At 35.4% G+C, this 14749-nt stretch overlaps 1 protein-coding gene across 15 annotated transcripts in view; it reads right to left on the reverse strand.

Moving 5' to 3' along the window:
• DNM1L (dynamin 1 like) overlaps nt 1–14749 on the reverse strand; it is a 48764-nt gene that overhangs the window by 18770 nt on the left and 15245 nt on the right. For 9 of the 15 annotated variants that reach the window (XR_012125726.1, XM_073223263.1, XM_073223262.1 and 6 more), the window contains exons 2-6: nt 8628–8775; nt 5599–5637; nt 4071–4117; nt 3607–3678; nt 1077–1163 (exon numbers count right to left, since the gene is read on the reverse strand). Coding sequence is in view for 14 of the 15 variants with exons in the window: in XM_073223263.1 (XP_073079364.1) it covers nt 1077–1163; nt 3607–3678; nt 4071–4117; nt 5599–5637; nt 8628–8775 (393 nt within the window). In the remaining variant the exon portion in view is untranslated. The remainder of the gene's footprint in view (nt 1–1076; nt 1164–3606; nt 3679–4070; nt 4118–5598; nt 5638–8627; nt 8776–14749) is intronic. The other 6 variants (XM_073223265.1, XM_073223273.1, XM_073223269.1 and 3 more) reach the window with 2 other exon arrangements.

Consider the following 14749-nt stretch of genomic DNA (forward strand, 5'->3'; position numbering starts at 1 on the left):
TATACGCTTAAATTATTATTTCAAATTGAATCATGCTTTTAAACAGAGTAATCAGGGAAGACCTCACTCAGATAATGACATCTGAGAGAATGACCAGAAAATGAGATAGAAGGAAGAGGTACATGCATTCCATGTGGGAACAGAACATTCCAGCAGAATGATGAGTAGGTGCAGAAGACTGGAGCAGACGGACTTAGAGCAGTAATAGGGGTAAACCAGGCAGATACTTCAGATCTCATTAATAACTTAGGCTTTTATTGTGAGTGGAATGGGAAGCCACTGGAGAGATTTTGAGCCAAGGAATCTAATTTTCACTTTAACAGCATCACCCTAATGCTTAGTTAAGAATAGACGATGAGGAAGACCTGTTAGGAGGCTATCACAGTAATCCAGCTGAGGTGACAGTGACCAGACCAGGATGGCAGCTACGACTTTGTAAGACATGATAAAGTTCTGGATATATTTTAAAGGTAGGAAGCGCCAAGAGGATTTGCTGACAGACGAGGAAGTAGGGGGTGGGATAAGAAGTGTCCAGGATGACTACAGACTTTTTGGTTAAGCAAATGGTTACTGACATGGGGGAGACCATAGAAAGATCAAATCAGGTTGAGACGAAGGTCAGGAATTTGGTATTAGACACATCAAATTTGAAATGCCTATTAGACATTTAAGTGTATAAGTCAAGTAGACAGTTGGATATACAAATATGGAGATATTTGAATGCCATCAGCATGCAGACATTTATATATTTAAAGCCATAAGATTGGATGAAATCATCAAGGGTGTACCCCCTTGACAAGAGGTCTAAAAACTGAGCTCTGGGCACACACTGTTTAGACATTGGGAAGATAAGAACGAGCGAAAGAGACTGAGAAGGAGTAGCCAGGGAGACTGGAGATAAACCTGAAGAGTGCCGTACCCTGGAAACCAAGTGAAGGAAGTGTTTCAAGAAGCAAAGCTCAACTATGTCAAATGCTGCTACAGATCAAGCTGACTGCAAAAAAAAAAAAAAGCCAATTCTTCTCAAATGAGGTTAATGAAAAACTATGTCTGTTCAAGTGAAAACAAACATTTACCTTCGTGATTCCTGGCAAATCCACAAGTGTCAGATTGACAACATTGGGTGAAAAAATCTTAAGATGAATTGGTTCTGGGCTTACTCCCTAAAAATACATTTTAAAATATTATATTGAAATCACATTTTAAAAAATCACATTAAAATTTCCATGAAACATAAAATGCTAAAGTGTATAAGTCAAGTAGACAGTTGGATATACAAATATGGAGATATTTGAATGCCATCAGCATGCAGACATTTATATATTTAAAGCCATAAGATTGGATGAAATCATCAAGTAGACACATTTCAAGTAGATAGACATTAGGTGCTTTTAAATATGAATTAAACCAGGATTCCTAAAACATTTCAACAATCAAAACCTGAAGAAACATATGGGAGGTAAGGCTCAGCCGTACAGCAGGTCATAATCCTATCCAACTCTGTGACCATTAATATACACAATTCATTTCCCCTATATTATTTTATATTCTTTTCTCTTGATTCTAAGCAGAGAGCACTTCTTAAATATGTTTAACAGACACAGTGCAGAACAAAATAATACTGTGTCAGCCACAGGTATGAAGTTCCTGAGTTCAGAGAGAGGCATAGGTAACAAGTTATCCAAACCAACTGGTTCCTAATCTTTGAATATCAAGTGGCAAAAGTGTCTATTGTAAGAGATTTCTCAAAAAATCTTCAGCTCCCTAAATTCAAATGGTTAGAATTTGGATAGTAACAGACACCTATATTTTCTGTCCCCTAGATTAAGATTATTACAGACTCCCTCCTTTTCACCACTGGCCCTCTGCAAGTTTTAGAGTTGAGTTAGCTACATGTAAAAAGACACTTATAAAATGTTTGTTGTCTTCGTACATTTCCTTTATCCCTTAAAATGTCCTCTCATCTATTTATCCACTTTATATCTTCCTTCATTAACCCAATATAAGTTCTCATTTCTCAGAGCTTTTTTGGAAAATCCTTTACTCTGACTTCTCTATACAATTACATTTGCTATATTAGATTACTGTGAACTGTTTTTCTATTTTAAATATTTCAGTGTCCCAAAGTCATTATATGTTGATGTTTGGCATACCTACCTAGGTTGTATGTTTCTCGGGCATTCCCGTATCATGTACAATGCAAAGCTTTGCCCAAACACTTTTACAACTTCAATTATAGGTATTTTAAATCTTTCCAGGCTTTATGTTAGGCACATGAAATCACTTAGACATTTAGACTTATAAAATTACTTACATAAGATCAAAGTATCATTTACTCCATTACACATGATTTAGAAAAGAAGAGATTTGGGGATAGAGGACTTATCTTTTGGACCACAGGATGAGAAAACCTGCTAGGTAATATATCCATCATATCCCTGCCATAAACTAAACATTTTATAGATTTAGAGAATCTTCTGACATTCAGTTTTGTGTAACTAAAAACTTTCCTTTCTGAATCAACAATTACATCCACCCTAAATTCTAGTACTATACAAAATCACGACCAATTCCTGAGTTTAGTCAATCTATGGGGCTCACAGGAGAGGTAATTCAGACTGGTGTTATGATTGAAAACATCCCAAAAGTAAAACTACCCCAGATATAATTATAGGATTAAGAACAAGCTAACTAGTTTCCTGTCACTTTTTTTTTTTTTTTTTTACCTCTTCTCTACGGAACAGTTAGTAGAAATTCAGGGAACTATGACAGCAGTAGCAATAACTCAGAAGTTACTGCTTAGACTTCAGTAGTGAACAAAGCTTAGTCAATCACTAAAACAGAGACAAATATCCTGAATAGAAAAAGAATTGACATGGCCATAAAAATGTCTCTTTGTCAGGATATAACCTCTAGTACAGTATCTAGCAGTTAAAAGGACTCAATAAATCTTTGTTGTATGTTAGAACTAAGCTGGGGCCCACTTGCAGAATTAAATGTGCCTCTAGATAATACAAAACTATAGATAAAAAGAAAAAGGAAGGGAACAGAAAGAAAAGTAATAGGCATAAAGAAAAAAGAGACAAAACAGAAGTATTTAAGGGAGGCACTGGTAGTACCTGGTATCAAGATTAATAATATCTTAGAAAACAAGAAACTAATCCATGTGCTAACATTACTTTTCATTTTCACTCAGGAAAAAAAAAACAACTTAAGTTCTCGTTTTGCTTTCATAACTTATCTAGCTCTACTCAGGAAAAAGATACATGTGTCTTATAAGTTATATAATACTTCCTGAGTCAGAGCCCAATCAATCCATCAAAAGAAAATAACTTATTATAGCAATATTAAGTAGAAAAATTTATATATCACAAGATCAAGAATAAACATCTAAGTGAAATATCTGATAGTATATAAAAGCTCTAAGAAATGAGATTTTAAGTAAAATTTTTATATATTTGTAAAAATATCCCATTTGTTTCCAAGACCAGGACTATGAATTTTCAATGCACATCACACATTATATACAGATATTCTCAGTGATAATTTATTCTCCATGACATATTTACTGATGTTTGTACTTTCCAGCTATAAAAAGATGCCTACCTTATTACTTCCTGAAATCCTTTCTGTTTCGTTCTCAATTTCTTGTCGAATTTCATCAAAATCCATGTAAAGCTGAAAATTATTGAAACAACACATTATTAAAATAAGGCCAAAGTTCTTAAGTGGAGGGTTGATAAATTTCAAGGATGTCTATAAAGCTGCCTTACAGAATCAGTGAACAAATTCTTATACATATATTTTTCTGAGCCAAGGAGTCAGTTTATATGCATTTTTCAAAGCTGCCTGATCCCACAACAGCTAAGAATCTCGAAATTAGAGAACAAAGGGCTCAACTTAAAAGTGTTTTCCAATGAACTTCTGTGGTTAGCAAGGTTACTACATTTTACAAGGAACAGTTGCTTCAAGTTAACATGCCACACTGCCAATGGTAAGGAACTAAATTATCAACTACAAAAAAATTTTTTTCAACATGTTATTTCTTCATGATATTCTTGTGTGGTTACCTTATTTTTGGTGTGAAGAAATTTACCCCATTCTTCTGCTTCAACCCCTGAGAAAAGAAAAACTCCATTTATTGGAAACTATGGAAATTACTTTTTATCTTTAGTTAGGAATTCAAAAAGGCAACACATTATTTGTTCCTATTTTGCCATTAACTACAAATTAACAAGGATTTTAAGATCTGCTAAATACTTTCACATTTTAAAAATTGTATCTTATATTTAAAAACATGACTAATTTCAGATAGAGTTGCTCACAGGGCTTCCTACCATTTGAAGTCTAGATTTTACTAACAAAATTGTTCACTTCTCTTCATATTCTGTATGTAATTATATTAAAAAGTATATCCTTCATGTTTAAATATCTCACACATAAAAGAAGTTTATCTGATGAAAATACTCAAGCTAATGGCTAAAAGAAGAAAAATGAAGAATCCTGGGTAATGCAAAAAGCATGTATAGTAGTTCACACTGTAACTCAAGATAAAAATTTGCAATATGTGAATGAAACAGCTAACCTTTAAGTTCTTTTTTTTTTATTTGGTTTCCTGTTTGGTTACCTATACAGTCACAATCATTGTTTCTTTAAAGAGCTCTCTCAGTAGGGAGAAGCTATTCTGTAATTTTTATACGCACTTTCAAGGTGACCCCCTCCCTCCCCCTACTCGGGGCCCAGCCTCCATTCTCCCTTGGAATTGAAAGCCGTACAGAAATTAAATGGGGGGAGGGGCGGGGGGAGGGGAAGAGCCTGGAATGTGTTCTGTGTAGGGTCACAACTCTCCAGTAGTTTCCAGTAATAGGTCTGGTCCTCTTACACTGGCTAAAAAAAGGAAAATGGATTCACTGTAGGCACTGTTTCAAGTGGTTTAAGCCTTGGAGGGCGAGTTTTTGTTCTGTTTTTCCCAAAAAGCTAGAAATGTTAAGTTGTAGAAAGGTGACCTAACTTTTAACTCCCTCAAGCAGTTTTTCTGCTTTTGCCAAATTTGGGGTTTTAAATGTCTCAATGACTGAGTTTATGAATAATGCGTTATCAGCCACCTGAAGTTAAAATAAAAATGACTGTAAGATAATTCAAATAAATGTTTATTGAGGAAAAGTGGGATCCATTCTTTGGCAGAAAAAAGTTAAAACTGGATCCTTTTGGCAAGTGAAATGCTCACCTACTTGAAGCTTAGTACCTTCTTCCAAGAAGCTCCATTGGAGGACTGGGGTGATCTGGGCGAACAGAACTCACAGAGGCAGGCACTACATACCAAAGGGCTCTTTTTAATTTACCTTATCATATAAAAGAGGCCTGGCTCCACAAGCATGTTTTCAAAAATAAAAATAAAATAAATTACATTCACCACCAAAACAAAGCCTGCATTCTGATGCAATGCCAAAAGGTAACATGAACCACTAAAACCTCAATCAGTCAATGTGGATAGGCAAATAAAAATGGAAGAAAAAAATGCACACAGCCTGTAAGAGTACATAAGCACACATGCAGGCATAATAGAAAAAGGGCCAAAAACAAATGGATAGAGGAAACCTTTAGAAAGGTGTCTTGAGTTTTTCCATGTAGCGGGGTCTGTAGTTAAAGAGAAACAGCACAGAATGGTAAGTTTAGTGCTTATCCCTAATATTTTAAACCTTTTAAAAAAGTCAAATGTGCAGAACCCTGAACACATTTCAAATGCACATAGCATTCAATTATTCAAAATTGACAATAATTTCCATTACAATTAATTATAATTTAAGGGATGTACATATTTTACGTGAAAATGAGGCACACTGCATGTCATAATTTACTTTCCATTACAACTAACTATGTCACCTCTGGTTTCTAATTCTAGTACAAATGGGTTAAAATGAATTCACTCATCAAAAATTTGCCTTAGGTATGATGTGATAGCTGTCCATGGGAAAAGATAAACTGCTTAGTAAAAAAAGAATGTACAAAACACACCGAACACATCTTTCAAAACCTCATGAGTAACTAAATGTGTACAAGCACTTAACCAATTCTCAAAGCCTGAGCTTTATAAAGGATTATTTTCTTAAATTTAACAGAACATCACAGAAACAATTTTGGTCTTTAATCAGCAGGTTATTTTTAGACTTTGACAAAAGGAAATCTGAGGAAAGCCTGATTTACTCCTTACAACTATAAAAGATAATCATGGAGTTCAAAGTTCAAACTAAAGCACCATCCCACTCTAAAACATTTCTGATTTTGTTTTTAATAAGATTTTGACAAAGAATTCTTTCACCCTGGCAGAAGCAGGGGGCAAGCTGAGAAATACTATAATCTACAAGCTGACACCTCAATTATCCTATACAGTTGGCAGAATACAGATGCCAAATTAAGTTAATTTTCCTGATAATTAATTACATTAAACATTAAAATACTTTTGATTGACCTTTATCTAAAATGGATTATACTGCTCTAATCACCTTAGAATACAGTCCTCTTAAATTAACTTATTACTGGTAACTTAGGCCTTTGTTATATTACAAAGCCCTCTGAGGCTATAAAATCCCTACAGAAAATGATTAGAGATGGATTTTTTTTTCTTTTCTTTTTTTTTAAAGTTCTTCTGCCTGGTTCTGTTTTTTTCACCTGCTTCATTGTTCCTAATTTCCCCTGGGTTGGAGTGATCTATGACAACAAGTAGAACTGTTTATCCCAAAGATAAAGAGGGTCTGATGAGAAACTAATTATCCTAGCTATTAGTAAGACACATGAAATTTAATACTGAAAATTTATGAAATCTACTTTATATTCTAAGTAGCTGAGTTGTCATTTTAAATGAGGTTTTATTTTTTATACATAAAAAAGAAGCACTAAGCTTAGAAAAGTATATATATATGTGCATGTATGTAAAGATATGCAGATTTACTGACCAACCACCAAAAAAGGCATCAACAAAACACAGTGGACATGTAAGCAGAGAAATGCCAAGGAACTGATACTTCTGAGGCTGAAATGCACACCACTTCCTAGCCACACTGCCCACATCTGCATAGAGTTTCTGAGAGGAAGGGTATCATCTGTCCTTTGCAAGGTGACTGAAGAATGAAAAGTTAAAAGAAAGAGAACTAATTAATGCCACACAGTTTCTCACAGTCTTGGTTTAAGGTATTTGGTAAATTTGATGAAGTTAGTGGGGATGAAATTTTAAAAGTGTTATTCTATATATTTGAAGCTGGACCATAGGTTAGTCCAAAATGATTAAATTCAAGGTTCATAATTTCAATAATTAAGAATTACAGAAATGCAAAGTAACGAATAATATACCAAGAAGCTGCCTAGTATAATTAAAAGCTCCTTCATATCTTCTGGCAGTCTATCCAGAAGTATTAACTGTTAACATCTAACTTCATTAACATGCTCCAGTGATTAACTTTCTACAGTCACAGCAGAGGCACATGACAGGTTTTTTTTCCCACTTTAAAAAAAAAGAAAAGAGGAAGACGTGGCGGCAGCAGCAGCTATCACCACCGGTGCTCCTATCATGAGTGGAGGAAAAGAGGCAGAAAACACAAGTTAAAGTAACTGCAATTTCATCAATACTGTCATCCCCTCTTACACCAGAAAATAAGGCATAGAATGAAACTGCACTGCTAATAGATCTCTGCACATAAAAAACAAACATGGTACAATGCTGCGAGGGTAATTTAATAATCAGTTATTTTACAAATTTTTATAAATAAGAAAGTCTGAGCCAAACACTGAACTAAAAGAGATTAAGTATATTACTCTTGTCACATGTTTCAAACCCCACTAATACAAATATATGATTAATAGAGGATATATACTTAACAAACAATTTAAAATCCGATAAGACAGCATTTCTTCAAATTTTTTCAATTTAACCAAAGAACTGCTGTAAAGGAAAGCGTGTATTTTCTTATCTTAATACTTCACATTTACTACTCAGGGGCAGAGGAATCTTAAAATCAAAAAACAGTTACGTGCTACAAAGGTAAATAAGCCTTAGCAAGAGGACAGTAAAAAATAATTTAAAAACCAAAACTTCCTAAAAATAATACTCATCTTGAAGAGCAAAAGGTTCAAAATCAGCAGGCATCTGGTAAAACCAGAAAACAGGAAAGGGAGGTGAGATAACATTACTGTGCTGAAAAGCAAAGTCATCTTAATTTTTATTTAAAATAAAAATCTTTAAAATAGAATCTAAATTATTTAAATTCTAAATCAAACTTAAAAGCAAACACGTTATTTTAAACACTAGGAAAAAAAGTTGAGAACATTCCAAAAGACACAAAAACTTTTTAAAATAACTCATTCCTGTTTACTCACTAGATCCTCCATTAAATAGCATTAACAACAGTTTACTAAGCTATATGATCAAAAAGGTACTATTCCAAGCAAGTTTACTCGTCGTCCTCAAAATAACAAAAATGACATTTTTTTAACACAAGAAAAGACAGATGCACATCACTTCTCTTCACAGGACTTCTGATTTTGCTACAGCCACTGATTTGTCTAATCAATTTCAAGATTCGAGCAAAAATGGATAACTTTAAAATATTTCTTATTCCAATTGTGAAATTTACCATTTTCTTCTCCTGTTGTTTTTCGTTGATCTTCGGGTGAAACATGGACTAGCTGCAGAATGAGGGGTCTCCGGGTGACGACACCAGTGCCTCTGGGGAGCAGGTCCCTCCCCACCAGGCTTTCTAGCACTGAGCTCTTTCCACTGCTCTGAAAACAGAATATATAAGGGCAAAATGAATCTCTTAACAAATTTTTTTTGTAACTCTGTAAGACTATACTAACAAAGCAGCATAAAAAGAACTTATTTCAAAAAGAAAGTTTAGCTATATTTTGTTACATGATCTTTATTTCCTTAGGATAAAAAAACCCAAAAAGAGAGAACATAAAAAAAGCCCCACTTCCCCATAATGTTCCTTTATTTTGATATTCTCCCAAACAAGTTTTCAAAACCTATGTTAATATAGGTAGAAATAAAATCATGCCTGTAACATGTAGATATTTTTAATGGGGTAGTACTACATACATTTTTCTCTAACTTGCTTTATTTTTAATTTATCAATCAGGGATATCAATTCATATAATATATTAATTTCTGTGTTTAGTAGTTAAATAGTATTCTATGTGAAAAGCCAACCCCAGTTGATGGGCACTTAATGCTGCAATAACCCAACTTTGTACACATAACCTTACTCACTTATACTACTATCTCATTAGATTTAGTCCATTAAATTAACCGCTGTGACTAAAGAGCAGGCCGATGTTAAGGATCCACAGACACTGCCAGACTGCGCACAAGACGGCAGGCACCAAACTATACTTGGCCTTCCCCAAGGTCACTGCCATTACCACTGTTTTGAAACTTTGCTACTTTGACAGATTAACACTCAGGTCGTTTAAATTTGTGTTCCTTCATTATTCAAGTCAACCATCATCTAAGGGCTTTCTGTATTTCTCCTTCAGCAATTTGCCTGTTCAAATGCTGTCATGTTACATTTCTTACTAGTTCATAAAGGTTTTTATCCAGATAAGTATTTCATTTTTTGTTGTTCTATTTCCCAACTTTTTATTTTGTGAATTCCAAAGCCAAAAATGAGTTGCAAGAATACTGACAGTGAATAGCCATATACCTTAACCTAGATGTAGCAATGAATAATTAAACACACTTGCTTTATGCCTTTTCTTACACACACATGCACACGCAGTTTCTTCTGCTGTCCTGTCCCATATGAGTAATAAATATACATGTTTTTAGACACTTCATCCCTAAATGGCATATCTCTAAGAATACAGACATTCTTCTATATAACCACAATACAATGATCACACCCAGGAAATTTAAATAGATACAATACCAATAAACTACAGATAATCAAATAAAGTGTAAACTTAGGTCTCATATATTTTTAATGTTCATAAATTTGTTTTCCTTTGTAGTTAATATATTTTTCTGTAGAGAATACTCTTTTCGATACTGTTTTTCTTAGTATTTAAAACTAGTATGTCTTTCTATTTCATATTCTCTATAAACGTAAAAACCCTAAACCCATCTACTTCATCAGAAAGGGTCTACAGGAAGCGGACTGCTCAAGTTAGGTTAATTTAAGGAGGGTTTATTTACAAGTGGGCTATGTACAAAGCTGTGGATGAGGCTTAGGCGAATGACAAGGGATGGTGCAATGACCCAGGCCAGCAACAACAGAGCAGCTCTTACCACCCACAGGCCCCCAGGGAAGGGCTAAGATGTCTGAGAGAAAGGAGAGCCTCCCCACAGCCCCTCCACACAGGAAATGAGCCACTTTCCAGGGCTCCCCATTTCCAAAAGCAGTAAGAAGCCAGAGGACACGGGGCCCGTTCACGTTGCCCAGAAAGGTCCCCTATGATAGAGAACAGGAATGTGGAATGGATACGAATGGGCCAATTGAGAATTATGTGGCCTATCTCGTGTTGCTAGGTTTTCATGGCCAGGTTTATCCCCTCTCATTACGTAAAACGGGGGCCTTTCCATCCTTTCTTTTCTGGACTCTGAAATAACTTAACCAACATGGAAATTTCCTGTTCTTTATGTTTGATAAAAACCTGTCTGTAAAATGTAATTTTCCTGGATTATCTAATTCATGGACTTAAGTACTTATAATATTCTTAGAAATGGTTCATTTTTCTATTTCTAATTATTTTGTCTTTATGTTTTTTCTTAGATTGTCCAGTTGACATTGATTTTAGTCAAATCTGTCTTTTGATTTCATTTTGTAATTTTTTTTGGTACTGTTAATTTCTTCTTCCTGTTTTAGTGTTGTTTCATTTTTCTGGGGAATACAGGTTATGTATTCTTCTTTTTAAAAACTGCTGAGTTGAATGTTTAGCTTCTTTCTCCATCTCGCCGACCAACACGTGCCCTGCCCATCCTACGCACACATACGCCCCCGAGTCTGAGTTGCCGCTATCTCCCTTCTTCTACACAGAGGATCGTAGCTCTCAAGCACCCAGTTCATGACAGAATCAGAGTACACACATTTACTCATTTGCTTATATCACATTACACACACAGCCTCCAAATAATAATACCAATACTACCACCACCAATGTTACTGAAAACAGTTTTCAAATTGTTTGGCATATGATCCCTCCATCTGCCTTTCCCACCTCTTTACAGACCATACGCTCCCCTTCAATCCTCATTTATTCTGCTCTGCAAGTGTATGAGTGATGCTAACCATTACTAAAGGTTAATCAGTCCTTATAATTAATGTCTGTAGTCATTTTGATTCTCTGAAGCTTGTTCTCTAACAGATTCCTCAGGAAGGGCTAATGGAAACAATATTCTTCAAGTTCTAGCATACTGGTAACAGCTATGACTTTTATATTTGAAAATGAGTTTGATTCTATACAAAATCTTGGACCCAGACTTCCTGAGTACCTTTTATATGAATTCCATAATTGTATCTTCTCTAATAAATCCTCTCATAATAATGTCATTTCTCATCAACTGTTACTTTCAAAAAAGTGTAATAATATTCTGATTTTCATTCTAAGAGACTGTGACTTTTGCCTGCATGTCTAATGAATTTTTATTCTTCCTTTTAAAGTCCAATAATTTTAATAGACTATATTGGTCTTTTCTGTGTCAATGTTCTCAAGTAATGTGCTGTTCTTTTTCAAAATAGGGTTCCAAATCTGTTTTTTTTTTTTCCCATGCAAGAGACTTTATTATCTGAAGGAGAGAGTGGCTGCACCAAACGGGGGTGGGGGGAGAGAGAGAGAGAGAAAGAGAGAGAGAGAGAGGGAGCAGCAGAGAGGGAGAGAGAGCAGGGAGAGCAGGGGGACAGAGAGGCAGAGACAAAGAGAGAGAGGGCAGCAGAGACACACAGAGAGAGAGAGAGACAGATAGAGACACAGAGACAGAGAGAGCAGCAGAGTGAGAGAGAGAATGACAGAGAGAGACAGAGTGAGACAGAGAGAGAGAGAGAGAGTGCGACAGAGAGACAGAGAGCCCAAATCTGTTTTTAATTCAGTTTGACTGTAATGTTTAGTTTATGTTCTAGCTCTTGCTATCATTTTTTTCTCCTTTGGGAATTCTTACTATACATATATTGGATCACCTTTGCCTGTTTTCAATGTCAGTTTCCTTCAAATTCTTTTAATACTATTTCTTATCCTTTTTTTAAAATGTCCTTCTCTTTTGCAACATCTTTCTCTCGTAACAGGTAAGGTATTGTCTGTTTATCTGTTCTAGTATTCCTTCTATGTCTTCACTTCTAAAATAAATTTCCTTTCATTTCTAATACTTCACTAAGTTCCACAAACCTACTTTTTAAATTTTCTCTTAGGCAAACTTGCTTTTTGAAATACCTTGTTCTAATTATAATGTCTTTTGTCTTGCCTTCTGTCTTAATATCTAATAGTTTACATCTGTTTTGTACACGTCTTTCTGGTGTGTTCTTATTGCCGACAGGGATGCTATTGTGAGTCATTTTTCTTTAAAAACTATTAAATTTGATAAAAATAATTTCATATTGCAAAGATTTAAGTGAAATTGATTTGCCTGAACTTTTAGAAGGAGGTGTGACCTAGAACAGCCATTCTAACTTCACACTCTGAAACTCCCTCTTGCGATTCCACATACTGTTCAAAAACATAGTCATTTGCTTTCTGAGATACGTTCGCTCTGCTCTGCTCCCTCCCACCACTTTCCCGTGGACCTTCTCCTTCCTGGGTCTGCACTCCTCAGGGTATCCTCGACTGTGCTTTCAGTTCCTCGTCACTGCGAGGACTGGTCCTGGAAGGGAGCTTCGGCTCGTTAGTTTTAAAAGTTGCATGAAGGTGCTCCAGGTCCTTCAGACTTTACAACGGACCTCTTTCACTCACCCAGTATCAGTGTGTGCAAAACCCCTCCCAGTTTCAGCTGGCGTTCTTAAACTGGCCCTCCAAGCTTTCCAGGGATTGCCTTTTGGCTATTTTTCGATTCTCAGATTCATCTGAAGTTCCTCTGCTTCCTTCTTCTTCCTACACGGATAATAATACACAGGTCTTGGAGCTGTTTGTGGTTTGTCCCCAACCTACTAGTATTTTAGGGTTTGTGGAAAAACATGGTCAACTAATTTTCTTGTAAATGTTGTTCATGGATTTTTGTTTTCTGTATCCTATTTGTTCTATTTTTGTGGAAAAGTCACAGAGGTTAAAAAACTGTTCTACTATTGCTGTGACCATCCAAGAATCCCTAGTAAGGAAATTTAAACCACTTAGAAATACTGAAACTGTTTGATCTTATTTAAGTGTCTTTATATTAACCAGCAATAAAAAGAATGAAAGTAGCAATACATGCTACAACATGGATGAACCTCAAAAACATCATGTTAGGTGGAAAAAGTCAGTCACAAAAGACCACATACTATTTGATCCTGCTTACATGAAATGTTTCAAATGGACAAGAACGTAGATTAGCTTCTCCGAAAGCACCTGCCTAGTGCTGGGGGCAGAGGGAAATGGAGAATGACAACCAATGCAATCAAGGTTTCTCTTGGGGATGATGAAATAATCTAGAGTTAGATTATGGTGATGCTTACACAACTCTACCAACATGCTAAAAACTACTGAATTATACATTCAAATGGGTGAACCTTATGGTATATAAATGACAGCTCAATAAAGCTGTTAAAAAGCAAAATAAGGGTGAAAAAAATTCCAGATGAATTATGAACACAGTTGAAAAAGCATAACTTTATAAAGTAGAGAATAAAGAATACTTTCATGAACCTGAGACAGGGAGTGATTCCTTAATACACTAAATATACAAACTGAAGAAAAATATTGGTAATTCAACTATAGTAAAATTAAATTTTGTTTTACTAATACAAAAAAGTTGGGGAAAAATATTTGTGATCCATATAAATGACAAAGAACTAGGAGCCAAAATGCACAAATAACTCCTACAAATCAACAAGAAAAAGATAAATAATCTAATAGAAACAGCATGCAGGGACAAGGACAGAAACACAGGAACAGAACCACAAAGAGCCAAGGAAAAAGTTAAGATGTCCCAACTCATCAGTAATCAGAAATGCGATGAAAACCGCAACTAGACACTGTGGGGTAAAGCTAGCGGGGACCAGGGAGAAAGGAGAGACCGCGGCCAGCGGGGACGGAGCGGGGCCTCACTGTGGGCAATGAAAGGGTTTCTACTGACCCACCTTTCCCTTGACTCATCTCAGTTCCACCAGTTTATTGCCCCCGGGCCGGGAACACACTCCCCACTCCTCGCCTCCCACAGCAACAGATGCCATAAATAAAAAATATGACAATACCAAGTACAGATAAACAAATAAACATCTTTCTGTTGGTGGGAATGTAAATGGTTACAACCATTCTGAAGCGCAAGTAGCAATATGAAATGAAAATGAAAATAAATATACCCCATAAGCTAGTAATTCTACTTCTTAATATCTTAGAGAAATTCTCAAATGAGTACAAGAAGGCATTTGTAGGACTTTTCCTAGTACCACTGTTTACTAAAACTACTAGAGCAAACAATGGGGAACATTAAAATGTTCTTCAATAAGAAGAAACACTTTGATATATTCACATAATGAATCACTATATAGCAATGTAAGTGAGCAAACTAAGAATATGTATGTGTATGAGTAAATCTCACATGGACAATCCCTTATGCACACATGATCTATGTAAG

Source organism: Manis javanica, chromosome 15 (genome assembly GCF_040802235.1).
Source record: "Manis javanica isolate MJ-LG chromosome 15, MJ_LKY, whole genome shotgun sequence".
Taxonomy (NCBI): domain Eukaryota; kingdom Metazoa; phylum Chordata; class Mammalia; order Pholidota; family Manidae; genus Manis; species Manis javanica.